General features: G+C 37.3%; 1 protein-coding gene across 1 annotated transcript in view; it reads left to right on the top strand.

Moving 5' to 3' along the window:
- Positions 1 to 20,145, top strand: part of lamc1 (laminin, gamma 1) — a 57,567-nt gene extending 37,422 nt beyond the window's left edge. The window contains exons 5-28 of the mRNA XM_084119311.1: positions 1,011 to 1,199; positions 4,674 to 4,791; positions 7,468 to 7,566; positions 9,667 to 9,803; positions 9,944 to 10,066; positions 10,175 to 10,364; positions 10,889 to 11,001; positions 11,175 to 11,396; positions 11,872 to 12,060; positions 12,158 to 12,403; positions 13,087 to 13,240; positions 13,352 to 13,494; positions 13,607 to 13,785; positions 13,872 to 14,028; positions 14,243 to 14,448; positions 14,586 to 14,665; positions 14,753 to 14,890; positions 15,185 to 15,329; positions 15,426 to 15,575; positions 16,166 to 16,280; positions 16,471 to 16,670; positions 16,863 to 17,021; positions 17,107 to 17,206; positions 18,867 to 20,145. Of these exons, the coding sequence (XP_083975437.1) occupies positions 1,011 to 1,199; positions 4,674 to 4,791; positions 7,468 to 7,566; positions 9,667 to 9,803; positions 9,944 to 10,066; positions 10,175 to 10,364; positions 10,889 to 11,001; positions 11,175 to 11,396; positions 11,872 to 12,060; positions 12,158 to 12,403; positions 13,087 to 13,240; positions 13,352 to 13,494; positions 13,607 to 13,785; positions 13,872 to 14,028; positions 14,243 to 14,448; positions 14,586 to 14,665; positions 14,753 to 14,890; positions 15,185 to 15,329; positions 15,426 to 15,575; positions 16,166 to 16,280; positions 16,471 to 16,670; positions 16,863 to 17,021; positions 17,107 to 17,206; positions 18,867 to 19,123 (3,809 nt within the window). The 3' untranslated portion in view covers positions 19,124 to 20,145. The remainder of the gene's footprint in view (positions 1 to 1,010; positions 1,200 to 4,673; positions 4,792 to 7,467; positions 7,567 to 9,666; positions 9,804 to 9,943; positions 10,067 to 10,174; positions 10,365 to 10,888; positions 11,002 to 11,174; positions 11,397 to 11,871; positions 12,061 to 12,157; positions 12,404 to 13,086; positions 13,241 to 13,351; positions 13,495 to 13,606; positions 13,786 to 13,871; positions 14,029 to 14,242; positions 14,449 to 14,585; positions 14,666 to 14,752; positions 14,891 to 15,184; positions 15,330 to 15,425; positions 15,576 to 16,165; positions 16,281 to 16,470; positions 16,671 to 16,862; positions 17,022 to 17,106; positions 17,207 to 18,866) is intronic.
- The last annotated feature ends 3,907 nt before the right edge of the window (positions 20,146 to 24,052 follow it).

Genomic DNA, 24,052 nt, shown 5'->3' with positions numbered 1-24,052 from the left:
AACAATTAAAATGTGATTGTTTACTCACAATCATATCATTCCAAACCTGTATAAATAAAAATGACCTTTTTATACCGCCACGCTTTATATATTTTAGTGTGCATTTATTGAAATAATAAAAATAATTAATATTTGTTAAAATGTTATTCACTGCTAATGCTAAATTAGAGATTAAAAATGCATTTAGACGTGTTGCACCAAGATTGATGTCATGTCACACAAAATTAGCCCTGGCTAGTCATGTGAATGATTCGCCAAATTTGGAAAACCTACATAAACACAAATAAGATTTTGTCCCTTCAGAAGACTTGAAAAATAGCGTACAAGTCATATAGAACACTTTTAAGATGTTTATGAAGACACTTTTTTGACCTTTTGGAAGCTAGCAGTATAATCATCTTTCCATGTAAAATACATTTACTTTCCATGAATGGAAAACAAGCTCAGAAATCCTGCCTAAGATAATTTCTGCCTCTTTTTCTGTAATACGTAGAAAGATACAAAATCCCACCTGTTTGATTTCCTCTGTCATGAGTACATGCAGAACTACAGTCTTTCATCACAGACTAACCTCCTCCATACGGTGTAATTTTTGTTTTCTTTAAACCGGAGTCATATTGTGTGTGGAAGGGGTTTCTGGTGTCCTCCACTCTGTCATCTAGACACATGCATCCACGCATTTATTAGAAATGCATGACTAATGTGGACATCTGATGTACAGCAGCCTGAGGCTCAGTGTTCTCACACCCACACAGCTCCTGCTCCTCCATCATCTTCTTTCCACTAAGTGTGTCTTGTGTCCACCAAGTACTTAGGCAGAAGTCCTACTCGAAATCCTGATGATTGCCAAACCGCATCTGCGTAGTTCAGACTAGTTCCTCTGTTATCACCCCAGATTTTTCCAGCATTTATCTTATGTGCAAATGTGAGTGTCTGCATAATAGGCACATTAATGCCGCCCCTGGGAGTTTTTACATGAAATTTCTGACTTGAGATTGTCTCTGTTTCAGCATGTAATTGTAACGGAAAGAGCACAGAATGTTACTTTGACGCGGAGCTGTATCGCGCCACTGGACATGGAGGTCACTGCCGCAACTGTGCCGACAATACAGATGGGCCGAACTGTGAGCGATGCTTGGACAACTACTACAGAGATCCTTCTGGCCAGCGCTGTCTTTCCTGCAGCTGCAACCCTATTGGTGCGTAACAGCCATACTGCAGGACCAAGGTGGAAGATGCATAAAAAGCCATGCATATTTTATTTTTAATTTTTTTATTTATTTTTTGTTGTTTCATTTTGTTGTTTTGGGTGTTTTTTCAAGTCAAGTCAAGTTTATTTATATAGCGCTTTTCACAATACAGATTGTATCAAAGCAGCTTCACAGTATTAAATTAAAATAATACATCAATGCTTGTTTCTAGTGGAAAATGTCCACGTTTGGTAATGCTGATCAATAGTACTGTTGATTGATTAATTAAATTAAATATCCCAAATATCCCCAACTGAGCAAGCCAAAGGCAACAGTGGCAAGGAACCGAAAAACTCCATCAGGTGACCTAATGGAGAAAAAAAAACCTTGGGAGAACCCAGGCTCAGTCGGGGGCCAGTTCTCCTCTGGCGTTTATGAACTAGAGGTTGGATTTAACTGTAAGATTAAAAGTATTATATGAATGCCTGGCTGAAAAGATGCGTCTTTAACCCTCTGGGCTTCTTCGCCCGAAAACGGGCGAAAACTTGAACGTTTCGAATTGTTTAATTTTTTTGCTTCATCGGATGGGGGTGAAACTTGGTGACTTTTGTTTTATTACCTATATGAACACACAAAAAAATCAAGGAGATGATTCTGATATGTTAAAGGGTCGTAAAAAAAAAAGTTACACTTAGCTTCCTCCCGCCCGAAAACGGGCGACATAGGAAATGAATGGGAAATACAAAAAAATAGGAAAACTCAGAGAAACTTTTGGTGGTACAAGCTACAGATCAGCCACTGTGCTGAAAAAAAGTGTACAGCAATGAAGGGGTGACACTCTAAAACATCAAGAGTGCAAATAAGACCCCCCCCCCCAACCCCCCCACCCACACACACACACACACACACACACACACACACACACAGAGAAATGAACTGGTAAGACTGAAACAGCAATTTTTGCCCCAAACTATATAAAAATTATATAATCATAATAACTCCAAAACTATAGCAAGGAGAGTCAAAAGGTAGGTATCGTTTGAAAGAACTCTTTTTAAATTTTTTGAAAATATAAATTACATTACATTTGGACATTGTCCTGCCAAGAAACAGCGGATAAAAGACAATATATATATATAATTTTTATTATGATTTTGCATATCTTTCTTATTTGTCATGGAATAACTCAGGAAGGAAATAAGGTAGGAGGAAAATTCTTTTTTAGTGAAGTCCCCCTACATGTTAGCTGCATCTGGATAAAAAAATAATAATTTTTGGATAAAGGAATCAAAAGTTACAGCATTTGGGAAAGAGACAGCCTTTTTGTACAGTCTTTGACACCCCCTCATGGGCAATTTTTTCTCCATGAAGAATATCTTGTCATAAAAGCAATAGATTATGTTAATTTTGGGCTCATTTTAATTGTAATAATATGCTGTAAAAAATGAAGTGCCATTTTCAATTATCTGAGAATGTTTCATGAGCTGTATGATGTTTTTGACACATTGCAGTACATTATTTTATAGATTATGAAAAAAAAGAAATTATATTTATCAGCAAATAACTCAGCAATACTTAAGAGTTTTTCAAAGTGGATACATTCACTGTAAAGTTCAGACTCTAAGCTTTCAAATGACATCAACTTTGTGTTAATCAAGGCAAGATTTTTTAAAAATATGGTAAAGAATATTTTCGCAGCTAGGTGGCGCCTGCTGGCGGTACACTCGGTTTTAGAGGGATTACTCAGCACTCGTTAGGAGTTAATAAATGTAATTAGATGCATTAAAAGATCCTAAGCTTATCCTAAGCCTGAGATCCTAAGCTTTAAAATGATATATAATTTGTGTTGTTCCATTCAGTGGTTGCTTAGTAATGAATTTTTTTATTTAATTATTTTAAATAAATAAAAAAGCTATAGGCCGCCTATAGGCGGTTATAGGACATGACACAAATTAATACATTTTGAAGCCACTAGATGGCGCTCTTCTCACTTGAAATTTTTTTTTTTTTTTTAGGCCTGCACTCTATTTTGATGTGAAATGTTGCATTTATTGAAAAATAAAATAAAATAAAAATATATATATTAATTCTAATGGAAAAAATAGCTCATAAAAATTATATAATTAATGCAAAGTATCATAAAAAATTCTAAAAATTCTAAATAATAATCAGAAAACATTATAGAACAAAAATATATTTGATTGGTTATCCTGGGAAAAAGTAAAGTAAAATTTGAAGGCTTCGCCCGTTTTCGGGCGGGAGGAAGCTAAGTGTGACTATTTTACGAAGAAGCCCAGAATCTAGTTTTAAACTGGGAGAGCGAGTCTGAGCAACGAACAGTATCAGGAAGACTATTCCAGAGTTTTGGAGCTAAATGTGAAAATGCTCTCCCTCCTTTGGTGGATCTGGATATCCTAGGTATGACCAAAAGCCTTGAATTTAGTGATCTTAAAGAGCGCGATGGATTATAGGGCGATAGAAGATCCGTTAAATAGACTGGAGCTAAACCGTTTAGGGCTTTATAAGTCAGTAGCAATACCTTGTAATTAATACGGAACTTTATAGGTAACCAATGTAGTGATGATAAAATTGGTGTTATATGATCATATTTTCTTGATCTAGTAAGAACTCTAGCAGCGGCATTTTGGACTAACTGTAGCTTGTTTATTGAGGATGCAGGACAACCGGCTAATAAAGCATTACAGTAATCTAGTCTCGAGGTCATGAATGCATGAACTAATTTTTCTGCATCAGAAACTGATAGCATGTTACGTAGCTTAGCAATGTTTCTAAGGTGGAAAAAGGCTGTTCTTGTAACATATGAAATATGATTTTCAAAAGAAAGGTTGCAGTCTAGTATAACACCCAGGTCTTTTACTGTTGAGGATAAAGTAACAGGACATCCTACTATGTTAAAGTTGTAGTGTGAGAGGTTTTGTGGGCGGTTTTTTAAACCGATGATTAGTACCTCTGTCTTGTCTGGATTTAATAAAAGAAAATTGTGCGTCATCCAATCTTTTATATCTTTAACACACTCTGTCAAATTGGATAATTTAGCGTTTTCATCTGGCCGTGATGAAATATAGATTTGAGTGTCATCAGCATAACAATGGAAACTAATTCCATGTTTCCTTATAATATTTCCAAGTGGCAGCATATATATTGAGAATAACAGAGGGCCTAACACAGATCCCTGCGGCACTCCATAGTTTACTGGAGTTATGATCGATTTTTCTCCATTTAAATAGACAAACATTTTCACTACAGGGATCTCACAAAATTCCAAAAACCGACCCAAAAATAGAATGCTGAACATACAAATTCAACAAAGATAAACAAATGTATAATATACTGTATGTGAAGGTGCCAGTAGGGTTCATTTTATTACATTTTAACATCTTGATCTGGTGTAAAATTTGAATAGGCCTCCAGAGCTTGAGTTTGTAACCGTTACGATTTATTTTATTGGTTCTTCCTTTCCAGGTTCTCTCAGCACTCAGTGTGACAACACTGGCAGGTGTAGCTGTAAGCCGGGAGTGATGGGAGATAAGTGTGACAGATGCCAGCCTGGGTACCACACACTGACTGAGGCAGGCTGCAGGTAAAGTGCTTTAACTCATCCACACTGGCACGTAGGGCCTAAAACTCATTTTTGCCACACTTGCCAATGGAATTCAATAGAAATTGAATAAAGTAATCAAATGTAAAATAACACTGCATAGTCTTCACTGTATAAATTAAATGTACAGGGTGGGCCATTTATATGGATACACCGTAATAACATGGGAATGGTTGGTGATATTAAAGTCCTGTTTGTGGCACATTAGTATATGTGAGGGGGCAAACTCCTCAAGATGGGTGGTGTGTACTAATATATACTAATGTGCCACAAACAGGACTTTAATATCACCAACCATTCCCATGTTATTACGGTGTATCCATATAAATGGCCCACCCTGTAGATTAATCCTTAATAAAGTTATAAAAGTTATCAGTCAAGAGCTGAGTGATTTTTTTTCTTTTCTTTTGTTGTTTGTTTAACATTAAAAACACAGACAGCAGCAGGAATATTAGTCTGCTGTCACTTTAAGACAATGCATGAATCCAATATACTGACTAGGGCTGGGAATCACTGGGTACTTTGCGATACGATACGATACGCGATACATTGTTCACGATACCGATAATATCACGATATGGCGATACTGCGATAATCGATATATTATCAGTAATAACTCACAATATATCATGTTTTAAGAAATAAAAAGATTTTTTTTTAATTAGGAAAATGAATCTCCATTTATTTTTTTGGATGAAACAAAATAACAAAAACAACTTGTGTCTTATCAGTTGCAACAAAACAGTCACAGACACTATTTTTGTTTTGCTGCAGATGATTTTTTTCACTCGGGAGAAATCAAGTGGAATCGGTGATGCTCGCATGGTCGCGGCTCGCAGCGTGTGAGAGGAATTACAAGCCGAGCCGAGCACGTTACGAGCACCTCCCGACCTCCCGATCATTTTTAAACATGTTTTTTCACCAGCTGTCCCCTATTGCCAAATCATACACAACCACGTCGATGGGGCTATACCTCAGTGGCAGCAACCATACAGCGTGCGCATACACTGTCACTGTCACGTCACACACACACACACACACACACACTTTTCTCTCTCTCTCTCTCCCATTCGCAACATGGCGGTCTCTGTGTTTAGCGCGAAAGCCCACGTGATTGCTGCCGGCTCGGGATCAAATTCATGCAGGACAGTAGTGCCGTGTTAGCCTGGCAAGCCAGACCTACATCAAGATGTTAGGTCTGGAAACTCACCATAGACACGCTCACTCCGAGGGGCGGGATAAACGGTTGTCTTTCAAATTCCCTCTGCACGCAATAGGACAGCGCTTCAACCAACCAGAGCATTTTCCCAACAGCTGAGCTAGTTGATAGATTCAACTTTTGCCATATCTGGCCGGCAAAACTACGAACACATCTTCCTTTTTTTAAGAATGACTTAAGTGCCGTTCTTTGCTCTTTTCTCAAAGAAAAACTTAACTCCAAGTCCTCCAGAGTCGCGGACAAAGCCGATTCGAAAGACTGTTCTCCAGCAGCAGCCGTCATTCTTTGTTTTCAAGTGGCAGCCAGGTAACCGTCGCAACTCTGTCGTCATATGTTAAGCCCGCCCCGCCTGCTCTATACGCGACGTGATTGGCCTGACCCAGTTTAGGTTTTTGCAGCTCGAAAGTCAATGGAGAGTTGCTAGACCGACCTGGCTGCAAAATACATTTTGCTGCCGCTAGGGTGCGTCTAGATTTCTAGGCTAGTGCCGTGTACCAGTTTGACGCGATTATCAGTTAAACTGACTCGCAACGTGTGCAATATCTCACGACCTCCCGAGTGTCCGAACTCGCACCGTGTACGCCCGCCCTAACGGCTTTTAAGATCGATACTTGGCAAGAGCGCATCGAGAGTCGATCGCGGGAGAAAATATCGCGAGATATCGCCATATCGATATTTTGGCGCACCCCTAATACTGACACTGTACACATGCGTTGTCTTGCTCGACTATTTACGTTCACTTAAGACATAACCAACTATGTTTAGGCTACTAGTATACTTGCTGAGATGGGCATTTTTTTTACATACTTTTCTGTGAATTTGTTCTGTGAATTGAGATCCCTTTTTCATCCTTGCGCTTGAATAATTAAATTGGCAAAGCACAAACTTTCGTGACGATGCAACACTGGTCGATCAACTGTCCTGAGCGTCATTCACGTTAATTTTCTCGAAACATTGCATTGTTAGGGGCCATTCACACAGAACGCATTTTTGCTTTGAAAAACTCGAGATGCAGGAAGTGGAATGGAGGAAAAAAATGCAAGGTCTCAATGCGTTTTTTAAATGTTTAACTTCTTTTAATTTGAGCGCCGCGTTTTTTTGGAACGCAGTATCATGCGCGAGACGCTGCAAAAGACGCGAGAGCAACGGACATACACGGCCGTCTAGCATGTGTTTACATTGAAAAATAATGGCAAGGTAGCGCAGTGAAATGTAAAAAAAGTTCTGTGTGAACGACCCCTTAGGACCCCTTAAAAATGCAATTTTTACTCTCATTTGGCGCTTGGCAAGTGTTAATTTTAGGCCCTGCTGGCATGGCTTAAACCACCAACCAACACACTTCACCAGAAGCTGTCATTCTTATCTAGGTTATATTAGAATGCAGACTCAACAATCTCAGAGACTCAATGACTTTCTTGCTCCCTCATTTCCCTCTACAGACCCTGCTCTTGTAATTCGGCTGGAAGCACGCAGGAGTGTGATGTCCAGACTGGACGCTGCCAGTGCAAGGAAAATGTGGATGGATTCAGCTGTGACAGGTCAGAATCTTCACTTTACAAGAAAACATCCATGCACATGTTCGCCCACACACACAATGGCAACTGCTGTGGCTTTTTAAACACCCCTCCGCTGATAGCATTGTCCATACTTGACTTGTTCACAAGGACAAAAGTTATAATTACTTGGTTTGTTTAATATGTTCTCAAATTAGAAGGTAGTCATCAACAGAATTAACTCTTACATCAACCCCTCAGAAGCCCCATAAAGATGGTCCACCTTTCAGCTCCTGCTCTGTTATGAGGATGTCTGTCAAAGCTTTTATAAACAGAAGTTTAAAAGGGCTGTCTGACGTCTACGCCATTTTCTTATGGAAAGTCCCTATGTGGGTGACACACGGAGGATATGAGGCCATGTGTGTGTCTGAGAAACAGAATTAGGACTCTCAGTGTCAGATGGAAGAGAAAATAGCTCAGGGATGGCAAAGGTTTCCCAGCTGAGAGCCCTCAGCCAGACCATGTAGGGCCTCCAGACTTGCAGTCACCAAAGTTTAACTAGCTTGGTGACTGTGATGGACCATCTCTACATATTTCATTGTGAGTCTTCAATAAAGTGTGATTTCAAATTTTAAATACACAATAAAAAATGAATGCAATTAATTATAACTACACACTATCGTTCAAAAGTTCTGTGAGATTTTTAAATGTTTTTTTAAAGAAGTCTCCTATGCTCACAAAGGCTGCATTTATTGATCAAAAAATTGTATTACATATTAATTGATGAAATAGTATTACAATTAAATATAACTGTTTTCTATGTTAATATATTTTAAAATGTCATTTATGATGGCAAAGCTGAATTTTCAGCATCATTAATCCAGTCTTCAGTGTCACATGATCCTTCAGAAATCATTTTAATATGATTATTTGGTGCTCAAGAAACATTTCTTCTTATCAGTGTTGAAAACAGTTGTGCTGCTTAATATTTCTGTGTAAACCGGGATACATTTTTTTATGATTCTTTGATTAATAGAAGATCAAAAGAACAGAATTTACTTAAAATATAAATCTTTTTGTAAAATTATAAATTGTGAATTGAATGCATCCTTGCTGAATAATAATAATTTTCTTAAAAAAAATCTTTCTGACCCTAAACTTTTGTATGTTTAATGATAAGAAACATTAGAATAAAGTACAGTAATTAAAACAATTCATTATTATTATTATTATTTTGTTTTTCTTTAATTAAACAGTATATCATGATTTTTTTTAATTGCCAAACCCTAATTTAAACAATCATCCTAAGTATTTGCCATTTCCATTTTGATTTTGCATAATCCCAGCTTTCCTGCCTGTCTTTGCACTTTGCATAAAGAAAACTCTAAACATTCACTCACATGTCGGCTGTGACATTCCTCTCAGCCACAAGTTTGGCCACACATGGACAGGATAATCCCTGCAGTATATACTCATATGAGACAGACAGAGGGGAAGAAATGGAACGACAGGTTCAAGAAGGACTGAAGAGAGTGTGGCTGAAGCTCCAGCTCTTGATTTAATGTGTGGCTTGTTTTTAGAGGCTCAGCGATGATCTCACTGATGTTAACTGATGACCCGTTTACTTTACTTCACTCACTCCACATGTTAGGACTTAACATGTGGGGCCTGCAAACAAATCCAAAAACCGTATTTCTCAATCATTTAATGCTGAATAAATCACATTGCACAGCATTTCACAACACCTTTTGTGAGAAGGTTTTTTACAAATGAGTAAAATCTAGATGAATAAAACTGGAATAGTAATTGTATTTCAAATAAATAATTGGCATGACTATAATTAAAATAATTGAAACATCCATCATCAAAAACATGTTGTCAAATATTAAATAAAACTAAAATAATCACAAATTAAACATAAATCTACATAAACCAGATATTTCCAAACCTGCTCCTTGAGGGCCACTGTCCTGCAGAGTTTAGCTCCAACATGCCTGCCTGGAAGTTTCTAGTACGCTTATTCCTTGATTATCTGGTTCAAGTGTGTTTAATTGGGGTTGTAGTTGAAAAACTAGTCAGCTTTACCAATCATCTATTCAGCCATCCTGTCTCCATTGCTAATACACTTTTGCATCTTACTCTCAGGTGTAAACTGGGCTACTTCAATCTGGACCCCCAAAATCCTCAGGGATGTACTCCATGCTTCTGCTTCCAGCATTCCACTGTGTGTGACAGCGCCGAGGGCTACAGCGTACACAAAATCACCTCCAACTTCGACAGGGGTGAGCATCCATCTAATAGTCAACACTCTGTATATACTCATTTCTTGAATGTGGTTTTCAACAAATGTGCCAATGTAAAGTCAACCAAAGGATTGTAACATGGAGAATGAATAAAATATGTTATATATGTCATTGAATAGACGATGAGGGCTGGAAAGGACAGCAGAGAGATGGTTCCAGCGTTCCCGTGCAGTGGTCACCCAGCTCTCGAGAGATCTCGCTCATCTCAGAAGACTACTTTCCCATCTACTTTGTGGCTCCAGGTATAATAACAGATGCCATTTCCTCTGTGTTAAAGAGGCAGAGCATTGAATGACAGCAAGACCTGTGTTGTCTAATCACCTGGGATGTTTTCTTTTTTGTTTCTGTAGAGAAATTTCTTGGTAATCAGCTGCTGAGCTATGGTCAGAACCTCACGCTGAACTTCAGGATTCAGAGACATGATGCTCGACTGTCGGCGGAGGATGTTGTGCTGGAGGGGGCGGGGCTTCATGTTGCTGTGCCACTTATTGCCCAGGGCAATTCCTACCCTGGAGAGGAGACACAAACTTTTGTGTTCAGGTAATAATGTATTTGATTTTGATTTAAACTAGGGCCAGTATTTAATTGTGATGAATCTAAATTTGTTTTCGTCATTAACATCAACACATTCAAATACTCAAATACAAATAATATAATGGCTCTAGTGGCTATTCTGTATTCTCAGTTAAATAAATAAAAAAGAAGAGATGTGTGTATATGTATATGTATATATGTGTATATATATATATAAAATATTATTTTTACCAAGGCTGTATTAAATTAAAAATATTATCACAGTTTAAAATAAGTTTTAAATAAATAGAAAGATAACTTAAGTTATTCAAATAACTGTTTTATATATTCAAAAATATCAAATGCATCGAAATACATTGAAGTTATTACACGCATTGTTACATTTTAAGACATAGTTCTGCTGTAAAGATGAAATATTTAGATTTCATATTCAGCTCAGTCTTTTGCAAATGAATTGATTTATGCACATATATAGCTTATCTGCTGTCCATTTGCTTGAAATGTTATATATCATCTATTTTGTCATTCAGACTCCATGACACCACTGACTACCCTTGGAGACCCACAATGAAACATGCCGACTTCCAGAAACTCCTGCACAATCTGACTTCTATTATGATTCGTGGAACCTACAGCGCAAGAAGTACGTCTACTAATTCACTGAAGAAAAGCTTTTGTTTTTAGTCACTCTATGAAGACAAAATATGTATGTGTTTTGATTTCTGTTTGATAATGATGACCTTGAGTTCTGTTGCCGAGACTCTTAAGGACATTTTAATTGGTATTTGAACTTACTTAATAAAATTTCTGCTGTAGGTGCTGGTTATTTAGACAACGTGTCCCTTGTGATCGCCCGCCGTGGCGCTGGAACTCCAGCTCGTTGGGTTGAGAAGTGTACGTGCCCTCAGGGTTACGTGGGCCAGAATTGTGAGAACTGTGATCTGGGATATAGGAGGAGCCAACCTGAGCAGGGCCGTTTTAGCCCTTGCGAGCTATGCAACTGCAACAGACACAGTGACACATGTGACCCTGTGACAGGTTTGTCATCACAACTGACTTATTTGGATTGCATTGCCTTAGTGTTGATGTATCATTTACTTATCTGCTCTCAGGAGACTCAAGCCTACAGTATTTATTATCTAGATGGCATTACGGAAGGTCATGTGCTCTTGATGCATGCAACATAAAAGCCATTGAAATATACTACATGTGAATTTAATTACAAAGTGTCACTACTTGAACTGTTATTTTACCCAGAAAGTTGGTACAAAGATCTTAATCCATAATGAAGATACACCAGAAAGACTTAAGATTCAGTTCTCAGAGGCCGAATACAGAATATAGATTTTGAGTCTTTTCTAGGTATTCCATGCTTACCCAAAATTCACTATAAACATACTAAACTCCAGTAATAATCAGAGTAGTACTAGTGCTACTTTTGGCTTTGTGTTAATATGTTGCCATCTTGTGGTGATGTGTGGTATTACAAAGCGTCTTTGTTTTGTACTTCCAGGAATGTGTAACTGCCAGCACAACACCGCCGGCATGAGCTGCGAGAGGTGTAAGGATGGATTCTATGGTGATTCTACGGTTGGCACTTCTTCAGACTGTAAACTCTGTCCCTGCCCAGAGGGTGCCACGTGTGCTGTGGTGCCCAAGACCAAAGAGGTGGTCTGTACAAACTGCCCAACTGGAACCACAGGTACAGATTCAGAGCATTCAATGACTTTAGAGCTTATACAGTATACAACTTGTAAGTATTACAGCATATAATCATCCAAACTTTTAACTGTCTCCAGGTAAACGATGTGAACTATGTGACGACGGCTTCTTTGGGGACCCTCTTGGTGAAAAAGGTCGATCCAGGACATGCCAGGCCTGCAGTTGCAATAACAACATCGACCCCAACGCTGTGGGCAACTGTAACCGAGAGTCAGGCGAATGCCTCAAGTGCATCTACAACACCGCCGGCGTCTTCTGCGACCGTTGCAAAGAGGGTTTCTACGGCGATGCACGTGCCGCAAATGTAGCTGACAAATGCAAAGGTGAGTTAAATGGGAACAAAGAGACAGCGCCGATGGTTGTTTTTTTTTTTTTTTTTTTTACCTTTCTAGGAATAGTCTTTTTATATATATATATATATATATATATATATATATATATATATATATATATATATATATATATATATATATATATATATATATATACTGTAGACACACTACCATTCAAAGATTGGGTGTTTTTTAAAGAAATGTATACTTCTATTAAGCAAGTATGTATATTTCTATTTCAAATAAATACTGTTATTTTGAACTTTTTATTCAACAAAGAATACTGAAGAAAAAAAATGTATCTCAGTTTCCACAAAAATATTAAAAAAATTCAACATAAGAAATGATTCTTGAGCATATTAGTATGATTTCTGAAGGATCATGTGACTGGATTAATTATTCTGAAAATTCAGCTTTGTCTTCACAGGAATAAAGAAAGTATTTATATATATTAAAATAGAAAATATTTATTTTAAATTGTAATAATGTTACTGCATTTTTTATCAAATGTGGCATTGGTTAGCATAAGATAATATTTTTATCTTATGCTATAATATGCTTATGCTTATTATATAAAAACATAGTCTTACCAACCCTAAACCTTTGAATGTTATTGTATAATATTATTATTATTATTATTATTATATAACATATTTATTTGACCACCTCTGCAGCGTGCTCGTGTTCTCCATACGGTACAGTAGACAGGCAGACGACCTGCTCTCAGGTGACGGGCCAGTGTCAGTGTCTTCCACATGTCATTAACAGAGACTGTGGTGCATGCGAGCCTGGATTCTACAACCTACAGAGCGGCAAAGGCTGTGAAAGGTATTCAGTCTAACTCTCTTTTCGTATATCATTGATACCATATTGCGAACAGGATGTTGAACATCCTGCATGTTTTTGAAACCTTTAAAATCTTTGAATTTGTTTCCTCAGGTGCAACTGCAGCCCTATTGGCTCCACAAATGGCCAGTGTGATATCGGAAGTGGCCAATGTGAGTGTCAGCCTGGGGTCACAGGTCAACACTGTGAGCGCTGTGAGGTCAACTTCTTTGGATTCAGTTCGTCGGGTTGCAAACGTACGGTTTCCTGCTGTTCTGCCTCGTCAGCAGTTCTACTAAATGCAATATTACTGTATAATTTATCATACGTTTTAGATTTGTTCCATTTACCATTGGTTTGTTTTTGCAGCTTGTGACTGCGACCTAGAAGGCTCTCAGTCCGCACAGTGCAAGGAAGATGGCCGTTGTCATTGTCGCCCAGGCTTTGTGGGAAGTCGCTGCGACATGTGTGAGGAGAACTACTTCTACAACCGCTCCACTCCAGGCTGCCAGCAGTGTCCCAACTGTTACAGCCTGGTCAGAGACAAGGTATGAGGTTGTCTTATGAATCCAGAACTGTTTGTTTTAATAACAGAAGAGACAGCTTCTAATACGTCTGTTTTCTTTCTGTGCAGGTGAACCAGCAGAGACAGAAGCTTCTTGAACTTCAGAATTTGATCGATAATCTGGACAACAGTGAGAATACAGTGAGTGACAAGGCCTTTGAGGACAGACTTAAGGAGGCAGAGAAAACAATAATGGACTTACTGGAAGAGGCTCAGGCTAGCAAAGGTATTGCATGTCAGTGTGGTAATTTTCAAAATATTTCAATAATTAGTTTTAAAAATCCGATTTTTTTTTTCATCTAAGCCATTTAATTTGACATCATGTTGATTAACTTCATAAAATAAGAAAAAAATGTTTAAAAAAGAAATTGACTGATTATAGAGCAGATATTTCATTTTACATCATAATTATTCTGTTATCTTTCACTATTATCATACAGAAGTGGATAAAGGCCTTTTGGACCGTCTAAACAACATCAACAAGACCCTGAACAACCAGTGGAACAGACTGCAGAACATCAAGAACACGGTGGACAACACGGGAACGCAGGCAGATAGAGCACGTAACCGAGTCCGTGATGCAGAGAACCTGATCAACACCGCTAGAGAGGAGCTGGACAAAGCCAAAGAGGCCATCAGTAAAGTGGTGAGATTTCTACTACGTCGCCAAGAGAGCATGTCGTAATATTCCACAAACAACTTGAGCTAATGATTGTGGAGTCCATTAAAATGTCTCTCTTATTTGCCAAAATTTTAAAAAATTTCATTCTATTTGACTTTTAGGACATTAAAATACCCACAAGCTCTGGAGATCCAAATAATATGACACTTCTGGCAGAGGAAGCCCGTAAACTGTCAGAAAAGTGAGTTAGGACATTTCAGTGTTAATATGACTTTTTCATTCCACCAAACGCAGTTTTATATAACCTTTTCTGTGGCTCTTTGCACAGACATAAAGCAGATGCCGATCAGATTGAAAAGATTGCAAAGGATGCAAATGACACTTCCACGAAGGCTTATAATATGTTAAAGAAGGCGCTCGATGGTGAAAACAAGACGAGCAGCGACATTGAAGATCTCAACAGGAAGTACGTTCTGGACATCACATTTTATAAGACTTTCTAACCAAAGCATCTTACAAATGATCAAATTTTTGTTCAGCCAGTAGCTGAGGATATAAAGTAAATTAGAATAAGGTTCAAATATCATTATTATAAATTGTTTTATGTATGTATGTATGTATGTATATGTGTGTATTCTCCATATATCATGTTTTAATTTTATTATAAATGATTTTATATTCTGATTTTAAGAATGCGTTTAGTGATTTTAAATGCAGATGGTCATGCTTTACAATGAAGATGCTGTTCTTATGTGCTCAGATATATTGAAGCAAAAGATCTGGCCAAGAACCTGGAGAAACAAGCTGCTAAATTACACGCTGAAGCAGAAGAGGCAGGAAACAAAGCTCTGAAGATCTATGCTAACCTGACCAGCTTGCCTACAGTCGACACCAAAACTTTAGAGGTGCTGATTTCAGAACTTTTTCAAATTCTTGCTGCATTTACACAATCATCTTGGATGCATCTATAATCAAATTCTCTTGAATTGTGTTTTTCACAGGATGAGGCTAATAAGATTAAGAAGGAGGCATCAGACCTGGACAAACTGATAGACAAGACCGAGAAGGAGTACAACGACCTGAGAGAGGACCTGAGGGGCAAAGAGACAGAGGTCCGCAAACTACTGGACAAAGGAAAGACTGAGCAACAGGTACGTGAGATTTGACTTTAATGTACTTTTTTTGTCTCGGCTGTATGAGATTAGTTTTCAAAATGTAGTCATGGTGGTCTAAAATAAGAAAAGATTAGAATCATCAGTTGCTTTTTTAGTTCAGCTGCTGTTTCACATGGTTAATATGTAAGAGTGGAGCTCATGCCATGAGGCCCAGGAGCCACATAAATGATACTGATGAGAGACGAGTGATACAACTGGTCATAGTCCATAGTCTCATCCTAATCTGATTGAGTTAAATGTCATGTTCTTAATGAAAGAGCTGAACCATGAACTCAGACATTGTGCTTGTGAAACCTGCTCAGAGTGTAAGTTAACTTTTTGAGATGTTTGATAAAGTTTGCCATTTTATAAATAGCACTTTCATGATTACTGTAAGACTGGATGGTAATAATATTGTGTATTTGTTCACCCACAGTATTGCTTGTCATTCTTAGAAGTGAATATGTTCCTGATAAACAGTGTATTTCTTGTCAGAGTGTTAGCCAGTCAAGTCATTGAAGAGAGTGGTGCAAAAACCCAATATATACTGTGTTGTCCAACTGTCTTTCTGCCCCTGTCTTCTTCAGACGGCTGATCAGTTGTTGGCACGTGCAGACGCAGCGAAAGCTTTGGCTGAGGAGGCAGCAAAAAAAGGCAAATCTACCTTCCAAGAGGCCCAGGACATATTGAACAACCTCAGAGGTGAGGGCTCTTGGGTTATTGTGTGTATATATATATATTTCCTTTTCTAAAATAATGATTAAAAAAAGAAAATAAATATTTTTTTATTTATTATTTATAATAAATAAAATGTCTAAACAAATATATACATTTAAAAAACAATTATATTTATTTATTTAGATATTCATTATTATTTGTGTCTCACTTTTAGACTTCGACAAGAGAGTGAATGACAACAAAACTGCTGCTGAGGATGCCATGAGGCGAATCCCAGAAATCAATGCGACAATCAATGAAGCCAATGAGAAGACCCAACGAGCAGAGACGGCTTTAGGCAACGCTGCCGCAGATGCTAAAGAGGCTAAGGCAAAGGCAGAGGAAGCGGAGAAAATTGCTAATGACGTACAGAAGGTACATGTTGAGTTTCTGATGAAGAATATCACAAGCATAAAGTCCTGGGATGTCTGTATCTTCATCAAATAGTCACACCACAGTTGTTTATTGCATGTTCTTACCAAATGTGATGTTTTAGGCCACATGGCTTTATCAAAGAGTTGCCTATATATTCTAAACTATTATGTGATTTGCGTTTTCCTAATTTAGGGTTCAGCGAAGACTAAGACAGATGCAGAAAAAGCTTTTGAGGACACCATGAAACTGGATGGAGAGGTGAACAATATGATGGACCAGCTCACAGCTGCTGAGAAAGAGCTAGAGAAGAAGAAAGCAGAGGCGGACGCTGACATGATGATGGCATCCATGGTGCGTTTTGGACTTTTTGTCGACCACTTGTTTTAATACCTCATTGCAGACTTTGTATTTTGATTGACTTTGCTGTTCTTCACAGGCATCTGATAATGCTAAAGAAGCTGAGGGCAATGCCAGAAAAGCCAAAAATGCTGTCAAGACAGTGCTGAACACAATCAAGGAATTATTGACCCAGCTCGGTAAGACTATCTAGTTGCTAATCAATAATCCAGATTTTTGTGACAATAATAAATCATTTTCATTTCTGCGTTTTAAGCATTTCAACTAGCTTGAAATAATCCTAACTGTGTATTTCCTGTGTCATGCAAGATCATGCAAGATTTTCCAATTATCATGAAATTTGAATGAAAAACTAAAACTAAAATATTTTATATTCTTGTCTTTTATACATTTTTATATATATATATATATATATATATATATATATATATATATATTTATACATTTTTAAATATATATATATATATATATATAGGTTTAATTTGAAGTACTAAAAGTGAAATCAAATTAAACTAAAACTAAATAGAAAAAACTAAAATTAAAATGAAAACTGAGAATATAAAAATTAAGTGCTTATTCAAAATATTGTGTATAGTTTATACATAATACTAAACTAACACTGGTAAGCTAATAGGCTAAGCTGTTAGCTGTTAACTGAAAATGCAAAGAAAAGAAAATGTTTAACTTGATTTTTAGCTTAAAGGGATACTTCAGGATTTAGCATTAAGCTTTGTATTAGTAGAAAACCTGTAGTATTTTCGAATTACCATGCTTTCCACCCTCATATCCCCCTGAGACAAGAGATTTATGTATTTTTTGTCTGGGAAAAATCCTCCGATGACGCAAAAATCGTCATTTTGCGTAATCGGAGGATTTTTTGGCCAGAGGCTAGAGACTACAGCCAGTAGGAGGAGCTGTTCCGCATGTTTTCAACCCGCCCATAGAGGGTGGGATCTCACTCACAGAATGTACAAACAGTGTCAGCCATCTTTTTTTGGAAGCTAAGCTAGCAGGCTCTTGTTCTGTGGAGAAAGCTGAGTAGTAGGGGTTACAATCCTCTTTTTCCCGGACATGTCTGGCCGTCGAGATCGTCCAAAATGTCCGGGATTCAGCTTTTGCTTTCTGCGGTCGCCGTTCATTGTTTACATGCACACCTTTTGTTTCAGTCTAACTGAATTCATTCCGATTGGTGAATCTGAATGTAGTGTTTACATGAACGCTAAACAAGTGATCGGTTGATGTGCGTTTTAACATTGCTAAGAAAATACCCGCTCCTCCGTGAGAGATACGAGACCGGTGCGTCTCACAGGTGTCGCTCATCAGTAATCACGCCACCGGCCTCGCGTCGTTCTCCCACGGCCCTCAGCCTCGTCCTGCTCGCCACAGTAAACATGATGAATGGCGACTGTAGAACGCAAAAGCCGAATCCCGGACATTTCGGGCGATCTCGAAGTCTCGGGCAGACTTGTCACGGAGACTCACTAGTAGCCTGCACTCTCTTACCGGTAGGCGTGGCTTGGGAGTGGCCTCCTAGGGCAACGAAGCAAATGCATTCTGGGAGTTGTTGTCTTTCATCCACATAAGCCAAAAATACATTTTCTGGCTTTTCTCAGTCTAGAAAGCTCCAAATTCAAAAATAATTTCACATTTCTTCTACATAAATGACCCATTTTAAATACACATTCATCTTTCCAGAGGTGAAGTATCCCTTTAATAATTCCACTTGGTATCAGTAATCAATTTCATTTCCCCATTAAATTGTGCAAGAAGAATGTAGTTCTGTGAAATGTAGTGACGTCTTAGCACACAAAATTACAACACTACCTTATCCTCTTCCAGGCAACATCGACAAGGTGGATCTGAGCAAGCTGAATCAGATCGATAACGCCTTAAAAGACGCCAAGGACAAGATGGCAGGAAGTGAGCTGGACAGGAAGCTGAAGGAGCTGAATGACGTCGCCAAGAGCCAGGAGGACATGATCACCGACTACGACCGTCAGATCCGAGAGATTCGAGCGGACATTGCTAACCTCAACGACATCAAGGACACTCTGCCGACAGGCTGCTTCAACACTCCGTCTCTAGAGCAGCCTTAACCTCCACGCCACACGCTACACTCCCTGTGTTCTTCAATGTCCTCATCAGACACCACCCTCAACCAAAACAGGCTTTGTTTCCTTTCAAAATCTCTTATTTGCATTTTATTTCCTTTTATTAGGTTATTGTTTGTTTGTATTTCTACACGTTTCTTCGAGATCATGTTTTACAAACAGAAGACAAAAGCAGCTTTTAATTTTTTTTGATATGCAGAAATGATACGTGAAGAGAACTCCAAGCAATGGCGCTCACCAGCCGTGTGTGTGTGTGTGTGTGTGTGTGTGTGTGTGCGCGCGTGCATGTTTGTGCGTATTTGTGTTTGTGTGTGTGCGTTATAGCCAGCTTTTAGAGACCTTAAACCCACATGACTGCACCACCTCCAGCTCTTCCTCTCAAACCTCTCTGATCTTTACCACAGAATCAGAATTATATGACTCAATCAGAAGCCAAGACGTTTGTTGGGGGAAGTTTGCTACTTAAGCTAGTGTATATCATCATCGGTAACGCTCAAAGCTAACAGTGAAGGAATCTTAATTTGTTCGTAATGCGCATCTGCTTTCGCCCCTCGTGCTAGGTTTGGTACTGATAAAGCGCGTCGAGAGCGAGTCGTACACGTAAATACAGTATTTCAGCTCGTGTGTATATAAATTGTTCAGTACTAGAAGTCCCTGCATGGCTCAGCTGATTTCATATGGTTGTGAGACATTTCAGTTTTGTGTTCGTTTTTATTTTTTCAGACGCTGCTGCTTATTACAGGTGTTCTGCGAATCACATTAACATGAGCAAAACTCAACACTATGCAACTTTGTACATTGGCGTAGCAAGACTTTTATCTGAATACACTGGTGCTAATAATTATTTCAAATGTTATATTTTTGTGTGAATGGTTTTTTTTTTTCTCCTTTTTTATTATAATATAGAGTTAAGGAATTGTTATTTGTGTAAATATGCTTAAATGATTCAGGAACGGCTGATTTTAAACCCAAGATCTAACCAGCCACCTCATCAGTTCATTCATGAGAAAAAAAATCTGCCAAAATTATATATATATATATATATATAAATTATATATATTTTATATATATATATATATATAAATTATATATATTTTATATATATATATAAATTATATATATATATATATATATATATATATATATATATATATATATATATATAAAAAATGTTCTGTGGTATAATACGCTTGCCTGTATACATGGCTCAGTGTTGCATCATAGCTCTATCATTTATTTTATTTGTGGTTCATTTTCAGCGGATGGTGATGCGTAATGTCTTGACCCTTTAACTTGTACATCCCCCAATCATGTCTGAACATCCACATATGTCTCTAATATTTCATATTTATCGGAATGATTTGCTTTACTTGAGATGGTAAGCTTAATCACGTGTTGCTAGTTAACCATCTATTTTAGTGCCTAATCTTTTGGACATAATCCTCTAAATGTGGACGTTGCATTTTAAGTTAAAGAGGTCTTTAAAGTCCAAATGATGATTTAGTACATTTCACTGTTTGTTTCTTACTGTTACCGTATCCCGTAGTTCCTTCAGTGACAGTCTTACTCTGACTGGTTTGCTGAGTTTAGCAGTTCTTCAGCCGATAATGTCACATCGAGATTCAACTATGGAAAGTGCCACTATAAAACATCAGACATATTATAGACCTCCCCACTCTACCACTGCGGACATAAGTGCAACACGTACACGTTTATGTATAAACAGTATTTTTAATTTATAATGTATCAAGTATTTGTGATCTGTTGTTCTACAGTTAGAGTATGTGTTTGCTGCACAAGTCTTTATGTGATCCTTTGGTTCTAGAGAGTGTAATGGTTTTTAAAGACTCCCTTCCCTCTGTTTTAATCAAGGTATTCATAAACACACTCACAGGACCTGACACACCTCTGCTTGTTACCCATTTGCCTGTAAATTCAAGCGTAACATTTGAATAATAAACAGTGGTTATTACAGGATTCGTCAGCGTGTGATTTTGCTTCATTTTCAGTGTAGAATTCAATTTGTGTATGTGTATGTGTATGTGTATGTGTATGTGTATGTGTGTGGTTCAGGTATTCTTTCGTTGTGAGGACAAAATGTCCCCATAAGAATAGTAATACCAGGACATTTATTTTTATTTTTATTTTGGTCCCCAAGAGGAAAACCGCTTATAAATCATACTAAATTATGTTCTTTGAAAACATCCAGTTTGCAATATCAAGCAACATAATGAGCTGTTTTGTAGGCAACAGATAAAAATAACTGGAAGTGAATGACATCAGAAGCCAGACACTTTAAAATTACAAATGGCCACGCCCGCTTTTACCTGAAAAATAAGATGGGTACAGTTTGTTCACTTTTGGTGGCTTTTGAGGCCATGATTATATGATAAGTATGATGATATAAGGAGCCTTTATTCTATACATATTTTCTATATACATTTCATGTATAAAAAAACAAACATTTAAACTGTATAAGGCATGAACATTTCATTTATGCAGATTTGTTTTTTTATTTCTCACTGTCATTTGAATAACATTCAAGATGTAGGCCTATTATAGTTTCCAAAAAATATTAAGCCGCACATCTGTCCTCAACGTTAATAAAAATAAGAAAGTGGAAAAAAATGGCATATTAGAATGATTTCTGAAGAAGAATTGTGTGACGCTGAAGACTGGAGGAATGAGCTAATGAAAATTCAGCTTTGCCATCACATTAAAAATTTAAATATTTAAAAATAGAAAAGTTATTTAAAACTAATATTCCATATTATTACTGTTTTTACTGTATTTTGATCAAATAAATGCAGCCTCGGTGAACATAACAGATGTACTTTTATTTAAAAAATCTAACCAACCCCAAACATTTGAATGATAGTATATATTTAAATAAAATGTTGACTTTAATAACCCTTAGAAATACATTTTCTAAAATCATTTTTGTCTCAAATTGTCCATGGGCCTCCTATAGCACCCTCTTGTGTCTTTATGTGGGTTTCTGGACCCCTGTTAAAAAAAAAATAGTAACCTGCTGAAGATTGATTCTTTACGATTCAGTAATTAAACGTTAAATTCGAACCATATTCATTTCATTATAGCAGTAAACAGTATTTATTGCTGTGCAGGAAATGACACAGCGTCATTACCAAATCTTGTTGGTCAGTATTACAGACAGATTCACTCATGAGACACAAAATCAGCACTATTAGCAATATCACTACATTTAGTAAGACTTGGCTATGATTCAGCGATCATCATCGGATGCGGTTGCACATCATACTCATCAAACTCGACTTTAAATGTGTTTTTCTCTTCCACAAGCCTGAAAGTACAAAATGTGAACTAGACACATAATGAAAAGCATTGTGCCCTTTTTGGCCTTAACAGACTGTCAGCAACTTAGTATTTCCAAAAGTCATTTACATCTTTGACATAAGAGGCTCTCTTTTAATGTGCTGGCAGTCATGACTCTAAAAAAAGAAATAAAGAGGGTTTTTCTCAAAATCCACCAGACTGATGACTGGATTGAAAAGAGCTATCATGTGCACATCATCTAATCAAATGAGTTCATCATTTTTATGGTCGTTCAACTGAAGTTAAGTTTCTTTTAACACAAAATGACTGACTTATTGAAATAATAATAAACAATATTGAACAGCTCACTCTTAAAAATGAAGGTTCTTTATTGGCATTGATGGTTCCATAAAGAAACTTTAACATCCATGGAACCTTTCAGTTACACGAGGTTCTTTATAATGGAAAAAGATTCTGTACATTTTGAAAATGTTCTTCACACAAAAAAAAAAAAAACTTGTTCTTTTAAGAATTATTCACTAAAAGGTTATTTGGGGAACCAAAAGTGGTATGACATTGCTGAGAAAACACTTTTTCAGAACCTTTATTTTTAAGAGTGTATGTCATGTTAATTTTTCCAAATATATGACAAAATATCAAAACAAATGTTTTTGCAATGCGTGTTTTTAATTTGGAATATTTTATCATTTAAAACTTTAAAAAACAATTGGGAAATGTTTTGTTTTGAAAGTTTTATTTTATTTTATTTTATTTTGCTTTTTGCTATATACATATATTTATTTTTTATTTATTTTTTTGCTTTGCTTTTTGCTTTTTCTTATGCCATAATTTAATACACTGATAGTCATACATTTTAAAATGTGACATAAATGTCCAAACTCCTACTGGGGCCACATATTCACTCCAGTCGGTTGGTGCAAAACCTATCTGGAGCACATGATATGAATATTGCAGTATTTTGCTTGATGTAGCTGAGAGGCAGGTTATTTCTTGTATTCATCAGTGCTGTTTCTTTCTCCTGTCCTGTCCAGTGTGTGTGAGGGTGTGGTGTTGGCAGAGACCTGTGAGAGGAGGATGTGCTCTATGCTGTTTTCTGCAGCCAGAGGGAAAGGGTCTGAGCATGTTTTCCTGCAGGTTTTAGGTGGGGCTGTGTGAGGAACAAGGTGTGGAAGATAAAGATGTGTGGCACTGGATGTTTGGGTGTGTTTTGGTAATGTGTAGCTGAGACACCTCTGACTCAGCCCAGCGTCTCTCCTTTCCTCTCGAGGAGTTCATGACAGGGCGTAGCCGACTGCACACACTAGAAAATTCACTGCCCCGAGGCTTTGGATTTTTCATGAGTGGAATATATTTGACTGTTCTACAGTGTCACTGATCCAGAGCAGTTCAGTTTGCTCCGGTATTTTGATGACAGCTGTGGTTTTGATTTCTAAGCAACGGTCTTAGATCTAATTATCTATATCAAAGATTAAGTATTTATTACTCATTTTCAATATATATGATTAAAAGATGGCAAACATCACATGATTCAGTGCCACAGTAAATCAGGACCCATGCACCCAATTTAACATGACAGTGATTCACTGCCAATTCAGATTA

Source organism: Abramis brama (genome assembly GCF_963993115.1).
Source record: "Abramis brama genome assembly, chromosome: 7".
Lineage (NCBI taxonomy): Eukaryota > Metazoa > Chordata > Actinopteri > Cypriniformes > Leuciscidae > Abramis > Abramis brama.
This window is presented reverse-complemented; position numbering and strand designations above follow the sequence as displayed.